Raw genomic sequence first — 21,347 nt, forward strand, 5'->3', positions numbered from 1 at the left:
TGAAGTGTTTGTGGACATAAATCTAATTGGGAAACATGTTTTAAAATTATCATTCACACTATTTGCCTCAAAACTGCAAAGTTTTCCATTTACTTTGTGAACTAAAATGTCTGCTAATTTGAGGAGTCCAGAATAATCTTCAACAAAATGGCAGACTGTACTGTTAGCTCAAGAAAGGTATAACAAGAAAACCAAACAATTTTAAGGTATATTTATGTGTGGGTCATTTTTTTTCAAAAATCGAAAAATCTTTCCAACCATGTAGGCCTATTCTTTCCATAGCAAGAACTTCCTATAGCACAAAACACCAAACCCAAATGCAACATGTCCCTTTAAGCATGTGAGGTAATTCAACATTAAAAAGTCAGGCTCAGTACTTATTATCAAACCTTGTTGAAAATTCATCACATCTCAAATTTCGATCACATTGTCATCAAAACCTTCTCCAAGAGAAACATTGCTGTTAGATTTAACGCTTTGGACTATGACATTATTTGTTACATGTACATGGGCAATTATATCCACACTAATGGGCAAAAAAGTGCGACATATAAAGGGAATGTTGGATAGTCACAAAATTAAGTTTGTTGTCATGTATTTTGGTCTGTGTACATTCAGAAGCAGATGAGGATTGTGGTTAACAAAAAAAGATGCCTGTCTTACAAAGTTATCCCTTTGGTCCATTAGTGTGGAATTGCCCACATGTATGATATGAATATGGGCCCAGTTAAATAAAGCATAAAAGCAAAACAACTTGCTCAGCACAGAAAAGTATTGCTTAACAGAAACAGGTTTCCACCCAAAATAACATAGCAAATAAATTTGTCAAGAGGTGTTTTCTGCATGCCTAACAGTTTTATGAAATAGGGCCTTGGTTGGAAACATGTTTTGGAAGTAGTGTATAATTATCAACACTAAAAGGTGCGTCAAATCTGTGTGGTTTTCCTTATACTTTGTGTTTTGTGGAGTCAAAAATTCTTTTTACTTTGTGAACTAAAATAGTCCGCCATTTTTAGGAGTCCATAATTTGCTTCGACAGAATGACAGACTATGTTACTTAAAGAGAGTATAAAAAGAAAACCAAACAATTTCCAGGTACATGTTCATCTGTGTGGATCATTTATTTATTTATTTTAAAACATATTTTCAACCATGTCCATTTCACAGCAAGCACTTTCTAAAGCCCAAAACAGTAACACCCAACTCGAAAGCGACGTGTCCCCTTTAGGCATGGGGGATAATTCAACAATAAAAAGTCGTACTCGGTACTTTTTATCAAACCTTGTTGAAAATTCATCACATCTCAAATTTCAACAATTTCAATCACATAGTCATCAAAACCTTCTTCAAGAGACACATTGCTTTTAGATTTGTGTGTAATTATCAACACCAAGGTGCCTCAAAACTGTGTGGTTTTCCTTTTACTTTGTGTTTTGTGGAGTCAAAAATTCCATAATACTTATACTGTGCACTAAAATAGTCTGCCATTTTGAGGAGTCATGAATTTGCTTCAACAAAAATGGCAGGTTGTGTTATAGTTCAAGAGGGTTACAAGAAAATACAAACGATTTCCAGGTATATTTTGTGGAAAATTATTTTCTAATTTCAATCATATTGTCAGCAATTTCACGAAGGGCCAAAAAAGCAGCAAAATATGTCTTTTTCGAGAAAACCACGTTTTAAGTTTAGCTAGTTTTGAAACTACTAGTTGGTAGACTATTCAAAATTTAATCTCGGAATTTTTTACATGTCAGGGAAGAAGTGATCCTAAAAACTGTGAGGTTTTCCAAATACTTTCTTCCTATTCAAGGTATTAAACCTGCCTTGCTAACACAAAAAATAAACTTGGAAGGGGGTGGGGGGACATCAAACCTTTTTCAATTCTTCTTCCTCAAGCCGCAACCTCTCATCTGCCTCTCGCTTTTTTCTCTCCGACTCTTTTTTACTCATCTATAAGACTTTTTTGGTCTCGTCATCGTCTGAGTCTGTGTTACTTTCCAGGAGAATGGTTTGCCTTGGTTGTTTACTGCCACAAAAAGTGAGGAGAAAAAAAATCAATTAACAAATTGTCACATGTTTTGTTCTCAATTTATATTTGGTTTACCGTAACATCATGTGTATAATCTACTTACTGGTTACATGATTACATTAAGTTGAGAACTTGTCTTGCTATATATTCTACTATCGCAATTGTTTGCATATTGTCAGGTAAGGGTTGAAAACAAATATATTAACCTCCATTATATACATATTTAACCTATTTATCATTTACAAAGCGGCAATAAATTCACCAACAGTGACACCACAGGCCAAAAACAAAAATCGGATATAGTATAAAGGTATTAAAAGTGAAGAAAACTTAATAAGCAGTGGTATCAATGTAATGTGACGTCTAACCTTACACTCTAACTAGGCCTAATTGGGGGATATAGATGTAAAAGCTCCTATTCTAATCTAATTGATGAGCTAATACACCCAAACTATAGTATCAATAATAATACGAGACATTTATATGGCAACATTTGCGCAACTCAAAACATAAAACAATAAACAAATATACACAAAGCGATTGTTACAATAGAAAGCAAACTACGTATACGAGTCTCAAAACAACATTGATAAAGAAGCACAAGACATACCAACCGTCGATTTCACAAAACTCTTCCTAACTTAAGACTAATCCTAGGACTTAGGATGAGTCCCAAACCTGCACTGTAGCATGCAGACCTTTACATTTATCCTAAGTTAGGACGAGTTTCGTACTAACTCGAGATAAGACGAGTCCTAACTCTTTGTGAAATCAACCCCAGGCATGTTAGTATTAACTATCCATGACAAAAATGAGGAAAAGAGAAAACCAGGCAAGAAAAACAGAGGAAAAGATAATATTCCTGTACTTTTGTACACAGAAAGTGAAATATAAAGGAGGAAAATCAAAACCCCAAAAGAGGAAGTCATCTGAAAGGACAAAACTTAAACATATAAGAAGTCTGCAATGGGTTTTGAATTATAAAAATCATCTGGAAGATAACAATGAATGAAAAATGCATACATGTTTCAATATGAGGATGACAGATAAAAACAAACAAAACTTAGTCTGCAATGGGTTTTGAATTACAAAAAATCATCTGGAAGATAACAATGAATGAAAAAAGGCATACATGTTTCAATATGAGGGTGACAGATAAAAACACACAAAACTTAGAAGTCTGCAATGGGTTTTGAATTTTAACAAAATAACCTGGAAGAAAACAATGAAGGAAAAAAGCATATTTCAATATGAGGGTGACAGATAAAAGCATCCATTTAAATAGTATTGAGGGAAAAATATGTTTATAAATTTACAAACCAAAATAAGAAACATTTCATAAACAAGAAATCAAATGACATGTGACAGGCATTTTACATAAATTAATGCCTTATCAACGTTCAACAATATTCAAACAAAAGTATACAATATGAACAACGATCAATTAAAACCACAATTTTAAGTCTTGTAATGTACATGTATAATATCAAATAATAAACCACAAGGGAAACCGATCAGGTAAATTTTTTAATGTTTCCGGGAGCAGGATTTGAACCATCGAACTCCAAATTAACGTGCCAGCACTCAAGGCCTTATACTTCACGAAAGGTAACGAGGGCGATTGCCCCTCTGGTCATTGCCTTTGAAATGCTCCAGTAATTTACAATTTCCACATAAGGTGCACCATTACCAAGGGAAAAATGCCTTGGTGCCGGTGCCCTTTCACAAACAAAGCATACAGGCCTGCTAACCCTGTGTTGGCGGGCTCTCCATTTTGTCAATATCTTAGTTCAGGGTGCCATGTATTATTGTTTCTACTATATTACCTTCCAGTATGCACTAATAATCCAATCAAACCAGAGTGTGATATCAGGCGATAACCCAATCACAGTTTTCATATTGCACTCTGAGTATTGTGAGTGTCAATGTATCACGCTTCGCATACGGTCAGTGCAAAAGTTACATTCTGAACTTTACATTCCTCATTGACTTGATTAGGCTGGTAGATAAATAGTTATTGAGTGACATGAAATCACATCGATGATGAGAAAATATTTAAGTACCTGTTGTCGTCATAGTTCAGCCTCTTCCTTGAGGGCGCAAAACTGAAGCGCGAGGGCTTAAACGACTCGCTCCTTGCAGACCAATTAGATTCCCTCGTCGACGGGGCTGTGAGGGACAACCTTTGAGTTCTCTCGGCATTGAGTTGTTGTGGCCTTGGAGATGACGTCCCGTTGACTAATGACTTTGGGAGAAAGGTTGGACTCTGGGTTTCCTTGGTGCAGTGGTAGTGGACGGACAAGTACCTGGGTATGAGGATGCGGCGACGGAGCTTGGAGTACTGGAAGGCGTCAGGCGTCAAATTTGTAGCGCTTAAGATGAATGATCAAATAATCAAACAAGGACAGGAGAATACATGTTGGGAAAATGTTTTCTGTAAGCTGATTGGTTTGCTCTGCGATTTATTGGAAAACAATCAGTCACCACTTATAATTTATAACGGTTGCAGAAATTAAGAATGACTCGAGACATAGTTCTTGCGATCTTCAGTGTCCGTTTGTAAGGTTGCGGTTTTTGGAAAGGCGAGAATGAAAGACATAACATGTCTGATTGAAAACCATTGGACCAATTTGCATTCGAAAGCTTTGTAAGTGACAATGATGAATTTAAACAGGTTTACGAAGACAAATTTATCAATTCTTTAGAAAAAAAAAGTGAAAATGAAAGACAGCACTACCTTTGATTGAGCACCATTGGACCAATTTGCCATCAAAAGCTTTGCAATTGATGATAAATTGAAAAAGGTTTTCTGAAGACAACTCTTATACCAATTTATCATTACTATTGACAACATGAAATTCTCAGCAAGGAGGAAAATGAAGGTAAAAAAAACAGGGTTTGCTGTTCTGTTACTTCGATTACCTAGGATTATACTAGGATAATTGCACAGTGGTAACAGTTGGTGAAAAAAAAACAGTACACAGATGGACATCAGGGCATGAAAAAACATGCACAAACACCAATGAACAAAGGTATTTAAAAAGGCAAGACATATATATACATAAATCCTCAATCTAGGTACAAAATAGGGCTACTATAACCCAATATAAAAACAATATTTTGTAAATGACAAAAATAAATAATTCTTCAATATTATCAATCTTTAAAGACACTGGCACTCATATTGGGTTTTGTCCATTAAATGCTGATTTATAGGCAAAATTATAAAGAAATATACATTATAAGTCACATGTAAAAGTTCAGCTGAATGCACTGCCTAGTTGCTAAGAAAAAAGCAACAAACAGCTTCCAATCAGCATCACAAAAAACACATCCCAACAAAAACTTCTATTACCTTGGTAGCTTAGTGAACTTATGCGTGACTATAGCCTGCTTGCAGTCACATTCTCCGCAGGCATACTCTATACCCTCCTCTCTGAAGAACTGCTCCAGCGCCGTCTCGATCGACCCGATCGGGTTAGAATGACTGAAACATGGACAAATTATAACAATCGTTAATAGGAGTCCCTAACCACCGGTTCTTTTCGGAACCAACACTAGTCACATAGAGATATTCACATGTTGTCACCGCAAACCTCTCTAAGTTAGGCCGTGTTCGAATTGGCGACTTCGGCTACAGCTACGGCCATTCTTCAACACTGACAGACGCGCTGATCTAGCCGTAGCTGTAGCCAAAGTCGCCAATTTGGACACGGCATTATACCTCAACCTGGATCGACCCGATAGGGTTAGAAATACTGAAATATGGAAAAGTTTAAAACAATTGATACAAATATTGAATTGTGACAATTAACATTTTAAAATTGAAAAAGTATGGCAATGAATTTACTTTTATAGAGAAGGAAACTTCTCCAAAAATCACATTATTTTTGTTTCCTTTTGGTTTTATTCAAAAATACCAAACAACAAGTCCGGTAACAATTATTAAGTTTACAAAAAGTGACATCAAGAGTTTATGATGTATATTAGAATAATTTAAAGATAAAACATTAGTCATTAACAATTAAAAATTATAGAAAAAGTGATAGATAAGATATATAAATGCATTCGCTAACACAGAATTATTGAGGTGCAGTCGAGTCTGAGTGAAGTCCAGTCTACCTTGTCATGCGGGGAAAAAAATTCTGACATTTGAGAACTTTGAGGAAGAGCCAAAAGTAATCCAAAAAGGAGAACATTCTCAATACATGTACAGATTACAATAGATATTGCCTTGGATCTCGTGCTTAAAAAGACATTCAAAATACACAATATATCGTTCAAAATTAGGGAATACATTATGACATTAACAAGATCTCCTGTACTGTTTTTAACACTCCAGTAACATAGCACACATTGCAGTTTACTTCACTCAATTATTATCTACCCTTGTTTGCCTCAGGTATTGTTCATGTTGACTGTACTGAGGCGGTTAACTACAACCCTCTAGATCTTTGCAATTGCAACCCTTGGTATTATTTAAATCTTTGCATTATGAAGTATTATTGTATGATTTAATTAACCAGAATAAATGAAGCTTTAAACTCTTCAAGACAGTGGAAATGGACGTTTGGACAGTGTTATTGTTTGTATTGTATTGTATTATTCTACTTTCTCTGAGAATTGTAGCCTACAACCGCAGGACGCCACGCACAGGCATATTAAGAAGCATTTGCGATACCTTCGCTTGCGTCACAGTTCACTCTGCAATTAACATTTATCTTTTCATCGCCAATTTACGTGTCATCAGTCAAAAATGGCCTCAAGAGCATGAAGACACACATACACACACACAGCCTTTAGTCAATTCAGAACATGGTCAATGAGCTCTCCTGCAGCAAAAGAAGTAGGATGTGGTTGGTCGAGTCCACAAAACAACAGTACAGATCACATCTTTGCCGTGAACACAGAACTGGGAGAATAACTGCTTCCAATATGAGTCCTGTCACGAAGCATGTTGATGCACAAGTAATTATCTGAAAGATAAAGCAGACAAAAACTAAGGGAATAAATGAGTGGTTACAAGTTCTTAAAAAGGCGATTAAAACAGGCAGGGTCGTGGTCGTTCAGCCCTTGTTTCCTCTTTTACGTATCTTATTTGATGACCTGACATGTGTTGCATTTTAATGACTGAGACAGTTTTCGGATGCATTGTGTGGTGTGTGCGTAGTTAGTCTTGGTGCAAGACGTTTCTTGTTTTGCTTTCACACCCAGCGCGGCCAACTCACAAACATCACCCGTATCGGTGAAACATCTAGCACCAAGACCAGCACATATTATGCATCTAAACATATCCAAAACAACCGGTTATAAACAGCTCCAGCTGGTCTTTATCACTCGTTAACTTTAAACACCCTGACCCCACGTGAAGCGCTCTCCACCACAACAGGAATGCAGATAGCGAAACTGATTGAGGCATTTATGAATGATCTTTTGCCTTGTAAATCATAACCAAAAAATCTGCCCTGAAAGTCAGTTATGACTAATATGACTATGAGCTAATTAATGAGCAGTATCATTACCAGAATATTGATATTATATTCTGAATATAATATCAATATCTGTCATCTCTAAAAAATGTTGAGGAATATATAATTGAATAGGCCTATGTATGTTTCTTTTTTAGTTTCTACCACAAATCACACATAAATCTAGCCAATACACTACTCAAATTGTAGCCTACAGCTTGTTGGGTTTGACATGCTTGATGATTTAATCATGATCCGGTCATGATTAAATCATAAACAAGCTTTATTGATATTTTATTAAACTATTTTGTGTTCAATCAAAGTCAAAAGAACATGCATGGACCTACCTACGTATGTACATACATGTACAGTCCCTCGTTCTTGTCGTAGTTTTTTATATTAATATTACACATCTGACTTGGCTAAATAAAGCATGTAGGTACACCCATTCGTGGGTGAAACTGTCTTCCGCCACAGAAGCATGACCGTCCACCACAAACAATGTCAATGTTTACAAACTTATTGTTTACAAAAAAACTTTGTAGAACACGTTACGTGACGACCGTATAACTGGAGGTGCAAAATATTTCCCACAATCCTTTGCGGGACATCGGATTTTTGCTATCTGCAATAAGGTCTATAGAGTTATGATCCTAGCTTCTAAGCGTCATAATACAACCACAAACTGGCGCGCGGTATTTGAAACGCTCATGGCGCACATGGGCAAATTCAATTTTCACTCGCTCATCATTTCCCAAAACATAGCAAATACCTGTGTTCAAATTTCAAAACAAGATTTTGTCAGCAGTTCCTCCTGTAGTCATTTTAAAGCAACGAAATCGCATGTGAAATGTGGACAAATAGACCTTATATTGTGGTCTTTTTGATAACAGGCGATAAGTAGTATTTTGATAAAAGAAATTCAGGTTTGATTTTTGTGCTTCAAAATGCAACGGACAACAATTTCTTTTCCTATAATAGGACTAACATCTCACTTATTCTTCGAAAAGTCAACATATCGCTATTCTTATACAAATCTGGGACATTTTCCAAATAGCAAAATGTTCCGGTTCCAGCTCAACAAAAAGGCATCCGCTTGTTTTCTTTTGTAAATTCATACTTTCACATTATCTAGGTGTCATGTATCTCTTGACTGTTGTTTGTTGGGAGTGTTTGTTTGATTGATTGTTTTTGAGAATGATTGCAATTTCATGACTATGGGATTATGATTATGGGATATATATAAAGCAAGCCAGTTCTCTGAGAACAACATCTACCTGGCAAGTAGAAACATATGTTACCACAAACCAAATAGATATTATTTCATGATTGTTTTTCCTGGTGGCCTAAGACAGACAATAATAAGTTCAACATAAGACTTGTATTTCTTCTTTTATAGCGAATTGGTACCAACCCACGCACATTTAATAATAAGCAGTGTTTGAACGGGGTAAAGACATCATACGAACATTCATACACAATAAGCAATCGATTGCAATGAAAGCCACAGTAGGTTCCACATCATAAATCACAAAACTATAACTAACTTAAAACCAGTTTAAATAAGTTTTAAAACGTATTCAAAGCGTCTAGTATCCTCTTCGCCAAACGTAGTTTACATCGAGTCATATTGGTGCTTTAAAAAAAAAGCAACCAGTCTAAAAACTCCTGGGTGGTAACCAGCCCAACTCTTTCTCTCTTCCATAATCAGGTTATAAACAGTTTAAAGGGTTAACTAATTGCTAGCTGGTTTATGGTACATGTTAACCAGGGTTAAGTTCATCAATGTTTAAAAGCTGTGTATTTACACTGTTATGAGTAGATCACGTGATTTGCTATTATCAATCTTCTAGCATTATTATGACATCATTTCTTATGATACTACTAAACCAATAACAGCTCCATTGATTAAAGTTATTATAAACTAAACCCTTTCCAATGATGACGTGATCATGAACCCATTAAATTGTGCCATTCAAACCAAAAATAGGCACAATATTAACGAGATTCTTCCCAAATCATAATTGAACATGATTTTTAACTTTTGTACAAAACAAGTCTGTGGTCGACATTTTGGTGAACAGTAGTTTTAGAAAAAATAGTAACAGGTGACTTGAACAAATCGCTACATCGATTGCTGAGGGATCACACTTAAAATAACCAGGAATTTAGTAACCATGATTTATGGTACAAGTACCTTAATTATAGCACCAATGTTATTGGTTTTTAGTTGGTTAAAATCCCTCATCACTATAAACAGCACACATCTACATAAGACACTCTGTTCAAAAGGCCGAAATAAAAACTCGACCCGCGCCGATTTTGTTCACCTTTTTCTCATAATTTGATTTTTCATTCGCCATCTTCTGGTTAAACCAAACATGTTTACAATTTAACTAGTGGTTGAGTACCATAACCTGGTTCAATTAAACCAAAACCCGTTATCTAAGTTACATGCTCTACTACTGCCCATAAACCAGTTTAGCTAAAACCCCGTTATAACATGCATTTTCACTCCGGTTAAAGCATCAATTTCTTTTGTACTGACTCCATCCAATGGTTAATAATCAAACAGTATTTTATTTCATTCAAAACAACATGGTTCCTGTGTCAAAGGTCAAAGCGAGAGGCCCCGAATCTTTTTCAGCCAAAATGCTTGACTTTGTTTTGTTGACTATGAAACCACTCATGGTTTTTTAAAAACATTTATTATAAATAATTAATCATTATACATTCATTTGTCTTCAAACCAGCGAATGTTAAGTAAAATAGGTTTAATATATTATTCAATATAAATTTGAAATGATGGGAGCCCAGTATGGACAGACACATATAAATACTATGAATACTATTTTGTGAATACTATAAATAATTTTTTTATACTATAGAAAATCAATAAATAGAAACTAAATTTCTCATTAAAAACTATTGCATGGTACAAAATGCACGTTGATATAGTGTTCTAAATTAAGTAGTACTGCTATGAAAAAACAAAAACACTACTAATTATTGCTTTATCTTTCCCCCTATTGCTTCGCCCCCACAAAGCAATGGGGGAGGTTCCAGCCTAGTCAAAGTTTACAGCACTTGTCAGCCAGGGATAGAACAAAATACAGAAACAATAAAAAATACATTTTATCTGCAAGAATTTGTGTCTGTAAACTGTACAGAAGTGAGACACTGAAAAGCCTTTTCTATATATTAAAGGGAAGATAGCTCAAAGGGTAAAAAGACATTTCTTCACTTTTTAAGAAAACGCACAACATTGGCAACCAGGAAGTGCATCTCATCTTCGAGGAAAAACCTAACAAAGCGTTGCTGTCTGACAACTTGTAAAAACCATCGGAAGTATTTTACAATGTTTTCCTGGAAGATTCAAGCACCTGCCATGGTGAACATTTTCATGAGATGTTAAATAAATAACACATTTCTTGAAATCAAATGGATTAGAAGTAATTCCTTTCCAAAAAGCCAATATTGTCGGTTTCCTTTTTTTCAGTGATACAAATGCATGCAGCCACTTATCAATTACGAAGATTAAAAACAGGTGTCTGTAAGATGAGTTTATTCCTATTCCTCCTCCTCCTCCTCCTCTTCTTCTTCTTCTTCTTCTTCTTCTTCTTCTTCCTCCTCATCTTCATTTCCTTCTCTCCTTCGGACACCATTGGTTGACGAGACAGAACTGCGATTGCTACGGCTTCTACTACTTTCTTCGGGTTTGGATACAAAGGTGCGGCCGGATGGCAAAGAGAATAGGCTGCTACCACCCTGAAAACATCAACCAAGACAAAGAGCAAATTATCAAGAGGTTCAAATCTTTGATTTTCATCCTTGATCCTTGATCTTTGTCCCAACTCGGGCAGGATTTGAACCCATCCAAGGTTCTACTTCTTGTAGATTTGTTTTGGGTGATATTTGAACCCAAGGTTCTTGTAGATTTTGCTTCCACTCTGTTTGTTCTTTTGGTTGGATTGAACCCACCCAAGGTTCTAACTTCTTGTAGATTTGTTTTGGGTGATATTTGAACCCAAGGTTCTTGTAGTTTTTGCTTCCACTCTGTTTTTTCTTTTGGTTGGATTGAACCCACCCAAGGTTATAACTTCTTGTACATTTGTTTTAGGTGGGAGTTGAACCCATCAAAGGCTCTTGTTTTTTCCACTCTGTTTTTCTTCAGGTGCGATTGAACCCACCGAATACTCTTGTGGATTTGTTTCTAGTAATTTTTTTTGTTTCGGGTGGGATTCGAACCCAAGGTTCTTGTATATTCGTTTTGAGTGGAATTTCAACCACCAAAGATTTTGCTTCCAGCGAGTATTTTCTTCATGGACTTGCCAGAAGAAACCAACAAATGACCTGGATACCCAATGAAGGGAAATAAAAGTGGGTGCCATGGCAAGAAGTTTGAGTCAGTTGAAATGACTAGAATCGAGATGACTAGAATTAAGATTAAACATGTGCTTCTCCTCAAATTAAAAGGGAAAATAGTTTGTATTTTAGAAGATAACCTAGTAAGGTGAGTAGGGGGGTTGTACCTTGCATTTGAACTATTAGGAAAGTAACACCAGTAGTAAATTGCATAACATCTGCAAAGGTGAAATAAATTTGAAAAAGTATTGACACAAAACCAGGTTGAAAACTCTTGAAATTCGAACAAATCAACTGATATGCTGCAATCTAAAAGGTAGCCTTTTATGTTTTCTTATTGTGAGCTTTGTACAAAATGTGCCTGCAAGAAGTCCCGGCTCTGAAGAGCCTACCTTTACCACACCTTGGACAAATATTCAGCTTTCTAGGTGGACGTTCATCAAGCATAAACATGTGATGACACAGGTAATTAGTGTTTTTTTATTTTTTTTACAACTGTTAACCAGAGACTCTTTTCTCCAATACGGATGGATAATTAAAAAATGCCCGGTTTTACCCCTAAAGTTGTGGTCGAAATGTGAAGAGATTTGAAAAGAATGTAAAGATGTTTACCAGTGAGAATCTACAATGAAAAGCCTGGATGAGACATCTACATACGGCTTGAAGAAGATGAACTCTTTAGAGACATACCACTGGCTGATTTCTAGATGGGTGGATCCAGGTATGTACCGAATGGGTGTAAGGGAAAGGGGTGGAGGTTGAGATAAGAATGGAGGTAGAATGAGGAGACAGGGGTGTGGGGAAGATGGAGAAGATGGTGTGGTGATTACCGAGGGATGAAGGGAAATAGAGAAAATGAAGAGAGGACCAACAGAACAGAGGATGGAAAACCAAGGGACAATAAAGTAACAGACGAAAGAAACAACAAGATACATGAACAAAAAGTGAACAGCAGGACAAGGATATGAATAAACAGACAGATAGACAGAGAAGTTCACAACGTTGGAACAAGAGAAAAAGAGGGTAAAACAAAACGATGAGAAAATGGAAAAGTGAGGAATTCAGATGAGGTAGATGGGGGAAGATTGATGGATGGGAATGAGAAGAGAGAGAAATAAGAATGGTTACAAAATTGAAAACAAATTTGTCTAGAAGTTGCTGAGATTGTTGAGATTATGACAAGAAAATAAAACCCAGACATTCAAAATGCTTTCAAAACTGATATTCTGAATGCACTTCTGTCCTTCATGAAATTATTTTTTCAATGGTTCTTTTTTGTTGTTATTATATTTCTCTAAAAATCTTATCTCTTAAATTCCTGCATGAAATTGGTGGGTTTTTTTTATGAAGCTTTTCTTTTTGTCGTTTTTATTTCCTTCAAAAATCCAATCTCAAGAATTCCTTCCAAGCAGCAGCCATCTTGGTCCAGTTCCCAATTTGTTCATCACAATGCAACTGGTCTACACAGTCTAATTCGGACAGCAAACTAAGATGGCCGCTACTTGTGGAATATACACAGAGGTCCGAAGAATGAAGACATGTTTCCAGTAATGGTGATGTGTTTTTCACGATTTAGAAATCGTGGTTTTGGTTAACATGGTGTCATATCTTTAGCTCTTCAAAAATTGTCAAATCAAAGCGGATAGCTTCTTTTTTTTCATTCAAATCAAACCATGCTTTCAACAAAAGAAAAAAATCTCTAATCATGCACACGAATCAAAGCGAACAGAAACAACAGACAACAATTGTGAACAGAGAAGAATAAAAGATGATTTGACTTATGAAATCAATGAAATCAATGAAAATAATATTCTGTAGACATATCCACTGATTTAAGTCAATTTCATTGACTGGGACATTTTATCGCATGCGTACGCATTAGGCTTAGGATTTTTCTTGCAACATGCTGCCGTTTTGTAAAGATTTGCACATCAATATAATGGTCGGAGTTGCCCTTGGTGCGCTACAAAAAATGTGTATATTTTGGTGCCCAAGTAATGGCCAAAAACCGGATATCCCCAATGGATTTTTCTACACAGAAAGTTTGAAACGATGACATGCAATGAATGCGCTAAAAAATATACACTAAAACTCAATTTTGTGTCTCGGCAATGTTGAGAAGGAAAAGAAAAGACAGACTGCAAGGAAAGTGTGAGAAAAAGAAAAACCCAACTGAAGTAAAAACACAAAAAGCAATACATCACATGCAAACAATAAGCTATGGACCCTGCATAATAATAGGTTAGCAAGAAGCATTTAGAAATGCAAGCAGTAGGAATATAGCAGAAGTGCAAAAGTGGATGATGTCAGTGTTAGTTACAGGTAGGAAAAGAGTGCACTGTAGCACTAGACCCCTTGCACATGATCTCAAAAGACCCAAACAGCTCCCTTATTGAGGTCTATGAAGACGAGGTCTATGAAGACCTATCACTGGTGGAGAGTTGTGAGTGGTGTATACACATGTGCACATTTCCATTACTGAGAGAGGTTTGTGGTAACACCATGTGAATATCTCTGTCGAGAAGTGCTTGTTCTGGAAAGAACCGGTGGTTAACAACTCTTCCATCGTTTTGCCTTAGCCATGGCGGCAATGCAAGGGATCAATATTGAAGCAAGTTTGACCTGTTAGAAACTCGTGGCTCGTAATGGTGGAGGTCTTAGTGTTTGGGAGTGCACTGTGAAAAGTCATGCAGAATCAAAACAGCAAAGAGGAAAAGAGAAAAAGAACAATATGAAAGCAGATCAATATCGGCTCTCTTCTGTACCACTCTACCGTTGCGCATTTCTGGGTGTTCTCAACATGCACATTTCAATGTTAATTTTGTTTTAATTTGTTGTATTCCTTCTCTCGTCGGAATGCAATCTTTGCCATGCTACCAAATCAGAAGGCACCATGTAAAAAAAAAAGGGAAAATGGCTTCCAAAAATGTGCAAATTAGCTCTGGAATGGTGGCAGGATTTCATCGAACAAAATTAACGAAGCAAGGAAACAACTTGGTCATGCGATGATTTCAGCCTTTCTACTTTTTTCTTTGTTTTCGGTTTCATAACACAAACAAATTTGTTTAAGAACAAAAAATAAGAAGACCACATTCACTGGTCACTTGGCATGATTGCTGGCAGGACGCGGGATTGTCAGAAAAAAAGAAAGAAAAAAACTTCAGCCTCAGGCACAAAAAGAAAAAGGACATTTCATATCACTTTTCGTTAAAACAAACTCAAACACAAAAAGTGGAAAAAATATTAAAAATCTCAGCCATTTATTCATTATTAAATTTGTAAAAAGGTTTGTAAAAAAAAGGAAAAATATTGCAACCCTGCTCTTTTGTATCCTTTAGTAAATCTTGCCAGGTACTTATAGCCTGAGATGATTGGTTGTGCATCTAATTTGCATATTTTTGTCAGCCAATGAGGACAATCGACACATTGTCATCCATTGCCGTGGCCGTTTTCTTTGGTGCAACATGATTGGTGCTTTACCGGCTCCTAACCATGCCGCCTGACATGATGAACTTGGTCCGTCAAAGAATAAACAAGAATATAAAAAAAGAAAGATAAAAACAACTGAGAAATGCGCAAAAGTACCGTGGCAAATTGACAGACAGAGAGTAGGGGGCGCGCTGAGATCAATTAGTAGTAGGAGAACGAATCGGGCCCCTCGAATTGATATTCCAATTCTTGTTCTGATTCAGAATCACTTAATACCGTGGTGACGCTGCGAGTGGTTACACTGGACATGCCGCTGCGATGTTTGGAACGCAGCTTGTTGACGGTGGTTTCGGCAATCTCCACGCGCTCTTCCATGTCCTCGAGTTCACGCTGGGCGCCTCGGTACTTGGAGAGATTGAGGTTGGCCATCTCCTCCTGTAGTAGTCGGAAGAAGAAAAAAGGGAAAGAGGCGATTATTTTGACAAATTGGTTTTGTGTCATCGCATGGTACATACATTCAGAGACAGAAGCCTGATTGAATGTCATTGATAATAAAGTAGCAGATGATGACAGGTTTTGATATTTAATGTGGACTATTTCTTCCTCCCTTGCTGCGTTTCTTTACTTCTTTCAAGACAGTTTGAAACAGATTTTGAGAGATACCTTCAAATGATAAATTCTGACCTGCAGATTAAGTCACATCTAGCAGCTGCCAATTCTAAAAAACTTTTTTGTACAGTAAATCAGAAGAGTTAGGACGAGTCTTGTCTCAAATTAGGACAATCCTTAACATTTTTATATCACCTAGGACTTGTCTTAAGTTAGGACTAGTCCTAAGTTCTTTGAGAAACTAACCCCTGCAGCCAATTTCATGAAACGCTAGGATTAATCCTAACTCGAGTTAGGATGAGTAACCCGTCCTAACTTAGGATGAGTTCAATTCATCCTACGTATTTGGATACGGAACTGAACCCGTCCTAATATAAGTCCTAAGATGAATCCTTAGTTAGGAAGAGTTTGGTGAAATCGACGGCTGGTTGTTTAGTGGTCTTTTACGGTTTTCCACTTACAGCTTCTTCGATCTGTCTCTTCATGCTCTTGCATTTGATCTGGAGCTTGTCGATAACCTCCTGGAGTCTGTCCTGGTTCTTGCGGTCCTCATCAGCTGTGAAGGTGATCTCCTTGACGCGGCGATCCTGCTTCCTCATGATCTTCTCGACCTCAGAGCGGCGGCGAGACTCGGAGTCCAAGTCGCTCTCCAATGCGTGGATCTGTAAAAGGAGGAAAGCGGGAGGATGAAAGATGAAAGAAGTTCATCAGGAGAATCCCATCTTGGTTTGTGTTTAAATTCAATTCAATTCTATTTGTTTTGACATCTATTTCTATATATTGGTCAAAACTAAAATTAAGAAAGTAAATGAGCTTGCTCAAGGACACCAGTGCCACAATCGGGACTCGAACCCACTCTGCTGGGCAGAAACACCAGAGCTATGAGTCTGGTGCTCTTAACCACTCGGCCACGACACAATTTTTGTTTCTGTAGTTACGAATTGCCATGCCTAAAAACTTTTAAAGATGTTTTTTTTTAAGGATTCCTTTTTTAGACTTGACTTTGAAGAACAAATTTCCCCATTGAAAATCACTACGACAGTGGTAATTTTGATGTAAAGAAAGAAAAAAAGAGCGGCCAGGACACCCCATGACATACCTTGTGTTCCAGCTTGGTGATCATTGCTTTGCCTCCCTTGAGTGCATTCATCTCGGACTCCTCCAGTCTGCTCTGTGTCTCCTTGATGGTGATCTCAAGGGTCTTGTACATCTTCTGGACATGCATGGAGTGATCCTGCTCAGCTCTCAGCTCCTCTGCCATGCGAGTGGCCTGAATAAAGACAGACAAACACTCGGTCATTTATAAGGATTGAAACTTTCAAAGAGAGACAAAACATTGTCAAGGATTTGAAACTTTGCTCAAAAGGTCAGTTTTTGAGTTTTTGAGTAGTGGTAGTACTGAGAAGAACGGGTGGTTTGACAACTGAAGTTGGGAAGATCAGAGCATACTGATTGAAACGTTGAGCTGTCAATCACCAGTCAAACACCACTAATCATTGTAAATCATGTCTGATCGGCCATTTAGAATTGTCTCAAACATTACATAATTATGTTTCCTCGGCTCTTATCCACATTTTGCGTGTTAGGGGTGTTAGGAGCCAACAGTTTTCATTATAGCAGTTCTTTTTACTTCTTCTTCCCTCTGAGTGCAGCCTTCAAATGATTGAAGTTAAATGCACTGCCAGACAAACTGGTGCTCTTAACCACTCGGCACCAACATTTACATCTTACTTCATTTATGGTGTTATTACTATTATTAAAACAATTGCATGAGGGAAAATGGTTGGATCTTGACTTACATCAGACACAGCCTTCTTGCAGCGGTCGTCAGCGTTGCGAGCTTCATTGCCCAAGTCGTCAAGCTCACCCTGCAGTGTCTGGATCTCGTTCTCCATCTTGCGGCGCTGGCTGGTCAGGCTGTGGACGGATGCGTTCAGGTCGGTCAGGCGGTCGCTCTGGTCGTTCAGGTCGTTCTCAGCGGCCTTGCGGCATCTCTCAGACTAAATTTGAAAATAAGTTTAATACAATCAATAATAAAGAAACAATGAGCATTTATCAAGTTTTTCATCATAGATGGTGGTCAATGACACCATGTGCAATCCATCTATGAAAGGCCATGTCTGACTAGGCAGCTACAACTCTAAATGTTGCTTAGGGTGTTATGAAGGACATCCAACACTTCAACACATGAAGGTACAGTGATGCAGACATAGCTGTAGCCATAACTGCCGAAGCCTCACACTAACAAAATTGAGAATTCCCACCCATATTCAAAATGAGCACAAAAAAGATATTTCAGATACAAAGTAGAAATTAATTTTTGTGTTAAGAGAAAAACAAAGAACGGAAGTTCCATCTGAAAGAGTTTTTGGACTTACGTGTTCCAGAGTTGCGCGCAGCTCTTCGATCTCGGCAATCATCAGGTTGCTACGGCGCTCAACAAGTTGGAGCTGGTCGCGGGCATCGTCACGGCTACGGATCTCCTCTTCCAGTTGGGCTTGCAGATCCTAGAAAAAAATTGAGGAGAGTAGAGAGGGAAGTTTAGTCGATTGCATGAGGTAGGAAAAATCGTAAGAAAAATCATGGGGTAGAAAAAGTCGTTTTAAAGCTCAAGTGGAAGTGCAGAGTTTAATTTTAAAAAGTGTTTATAAACTACAACTACAAGAAAAAACAAAACACTGAACAAAACATATGTTAAACACAAATTTGTCATCATAATATGATGAGGTACATAAGTGCCCAAATTCTCAATCGGAGAAAAACAAATCATGATGAAAAAGATTTACTTTTAGGGAAGCTCTATCACCAAGAAATAAATTTACCAGGCTATTCAAAGTATGATTTCATTCAAATTGTACTAATAAGGAAATCATCAAACAAATAATAACACCAACAATACTACTATTACTAATAACAATAATGGATGTATAATACACCTTTTGTTATAGCCTCAAGGAGCTTTACAACAAATTAAATTGAAGAAAATACAAACACTAAATACAAAATGAACTGTACCTTTGTTCATATCCTTTGGATGCAGTTGGTTAAAACATGAAACAGTGGTTGTCAGTGGACATTTTATTGTTAGAAACATGAAACAGTGGTAGTCAGTGAACATTTTATAAATCATACAGTATAAAACATTGAAGTAGACTTCAATAGACTTTTCATCGGGCTATTTAATCACAATTTTCCCTTTTTTTTCAAGGACCAGAAATCAGACTAAAGCAGGATGAATATCATTCCTGAAAATTTACCCCTTTTTTCCTGAACAGAACCAAAAAAAGAATATTGCAAGTTGCCTAAGCATGGCTGTCCGACTTAAAAAAAATAGCTAAGATTAGTCTTAACAGTGAAGAATCATGAATGCTAGGCAAAGTGGGAAGTCATAGTGCAATTCATCATGGCGATATTTTGACAAATCATCTTAGCGCTTTGTTAAATCCATCCTCGTCTTGATAAGAGCCTTACCTTGAGCTGTTGCTGCAGCTTCTTGATGATCTTGGTGGCCTCGGACAGGTTCCTGTTGGCAGCATCCAGTTGGATCTCAAGCTCATTGACCTCTCCCTCAAGCTTCTTCTTGAGCCTCATGGCCTCGGCTTTGCCCTTGGATTCAACCTCGAGGCTAGCCTGCATGGATTCCATGGCACGCTGGTGGTTCTTGCTGGAAGGTCAAGAAAACAAACAAATATAAAATTAGTTTGGTATAATTTCCATCTATCAACAAATAAGTCCTGCCAAAAAAGGAGCCAAAAGATGCCTTGAGAAAACCCAAAAGAAATTAAAGTAGGAATTTAAAGTCCTGTATGCTTTGTTTTTGAAAGGGCAAGGGCACCAAAGTATTTTCTCTTTGGTAAGGAGCACCCTATGAGGAAATTGTAAGTTTCTACTGGAGCATTTCAAGAGCGCCAAGGCAATGACCAGGGGGCAATCTCAACCTTGCACATAAGAATTAGTTACACATTTTACGAAATAAACAGTCATAATAATTGTGAGATTTAACAAAAAGTGAAAGAATGTATCAAACCACTACAAAATGAAAAGAATTTGCAGTTTCTTACCGAGTGGCTTCAAACTCCTCATCCTTCTCGTGGAGTCGGCGCTCAACTTCGCTCTTGATCTGAGCGCACTCAAGCTGGGAGCGGACAACCTTAGCTTCTTCAATCTCGAGGGTGTTCTCTGCCTCTTCCAGGGATGCCTGGAGCTCTTCCTTCTCCATCTCAAGACGCTTGCGTGCCTTCTCAAGCTCGTGGACGCTTTTGCCGCCCTCGCCAAGCTGGTCGGTCAGGTCGGTGATCTCATCTGGAATTCGCAAACAAAAGACCGGATTTGTTAAATCACCGTTCGACGACCCAAATTTACACTGACCAGTGAAGTACAATGTCAAGACACTGTAAACCTTTTGTATGGTAAAGAATAAAGGTCTGTGTTGCTTCCAGAGATAATGAAAATTTTACAGAATTTCTACAGCTTTTTTGTTAGTATTCATTTTCGTTGAGCCCATCACAAGACGATGACAAACTTACTAAGGAGGGTCTTGTTCTCCCTGCGGAAGGTCTCCACAGTCTCGCAGACCTCCTCGTAGGTGTTCTTGATCTTGAAGAGCTCAGTTGAGTAACCACGGGCCTCGCGCTGAGCTGAGTCGAGCTCGGCGTTCAGGTCATCCACCTTGCGCTGCCACTCGGCCAGAACGATGTCGAAGTTGCGCTGCTTCTTTTCCAGAGCGTTGGCACGGCCAGACTCCTAAGATTATCAAAAGAGGGCCATCACAGACAAAATATGTATTAGTGTTTCAAAAATTGCATTGAGGGAACAAATATTTTCCTTACAATTTTTGAGCTCAGCACCGGTTCACATTTTAAAGTAGTTTTATTTAGTACAAAATGTGAGCCAATCCATAGTGGGGTATAGATGATGGGTTTCAGTATGTAGTATCAGTATCTACTTCCGCTGGGTAGAATTCAGTTCTGCCAATTTAGCTCAGCTTAGGGGCCATTCAGAATAGTCAACGTCAATCCATTTTTCTTGGAAATTGTTGATGAGTGGGTCAAAAGGCATAACTGATAATTGAAATTCATATAGATAAATACATTAAAAAAACATATAAATTTACAATTGTAAAAGAAGAAGAAAAATACCCAGCTGGCCAAGATAGTCGATTTCATCCTTGGTTAAACTCCAAGGTTGTTTGTTCAAGCCAGGAAAAGCCAATGAAAAAGATTGATGTTGGCGAGCTTTGCTCTAAAATATCTGGTTCAATTGAGACATTTCAGCCCGGCTAGAAAGAACATCACTTACCCTCTCGAGATCAATGTTGAGGTCCTCTACTTCTCCAGTGAGACGAGCCTTAGCCTTCTCCAAGCTGCTGTTCTTAGTCAGTGCTTGGTTGAGTTGCTCCTCGAGTGAAGCAAGACGTACCAACAACTTCTTCCTGCAATAACGAGCAA

General features: G+C 37.6%; 1 protein-coding gene and 1 long non-coding RNA gene across 2 annotated transcripts in view; both read right to left on the reverse strand.

Annotated features, from left to right (window-relative positions):
- Positions 1 to 1,965: 1,965 nt before the first annotated feature.
- On the reverse strand, positions 1,966 to 4,427 carry LOC117292669. The gene is made up of 2 exons (XR_004519308.1): positions 4,093 to 4,427; positions 1,966 to 2,026 (listed from the first exon to the last, which is right to left on the reverse strand). It is a non-coding gene; the product is annotated as an uncharacterized LOC117292669 (long non-coding RNA).
- Positions 4,428 to 8,881: 4,454 nt separating this feature from the next.
- LOC117292532 (myosin heavy chain, striated muscle-like) overlaps positions 8,882 to 21,347 on the reverse strand; it is a 68,725-nt gene continuing 56,259 nt past the window's right edge. Inside the window, exons 33-43 of the mRNA XM_033774614.1 lie at positions 21,199 to 21,331; positions 20,427 to 20,643; positions 19,962 to 20,202; positions 19,372 to 19,564; positions 18,279 to 18,407; positions 17,700 to 17,900; positions 17,000 to 17,170; positions 16,362 to 16,562; positions 15,568 to 15,726; positions 12,475 to 12,565; positions 8,882 to 11,265 (exon numbers count right to left, since the gene is read on the reverse strand). Of these exons, the coding sequence (XP_033630505.1) occupies positions 12,512 to 12,565; positions 15,568 to 15,726; positions 16,362 to 16,562; positions 17,000 to 17,170; positions 17,700 to 17,900; positions 18,279 to 18,407; positions 19,372 to 19,564; positions 19,962 to 20,202; positions 20,427 to 20,643; positions 21,199 to 21,331 (1,699 nt within the window). The 3' untranslated portion in view covers positions 8,882 to 11,265; positions 12,475 to 12,511. The remainder of the gene's footprint in view (positions 11,266 to 12,474; positions 12,566 to 15,567; positions 15,727 to 16,361; positions 16,563 to 16,999; positions 17,171 to 17,699; positions 17,901 to 18,278; positions 18,408 to 19,371; positions 19,565 to 19,961; positions 20,203 to 20,426; positions 20,644 to 21,198; positions 21,332 to 21,347) is intronic.

The sequence above is a fragment of the Asterias rubens genome, chromosome 7 (assembly GCF_902459465.1).
Source record: "Asterias rubens chromosome 7, eAstRub1.3, whole genome shotgun sequence".
NCBI classification, from domain to species: Eukaryota; Metazoa; Echinodermata; class Asteroidea; order Forcipulatida; family Asteriidae; genus Asterias; species Asterias rubens.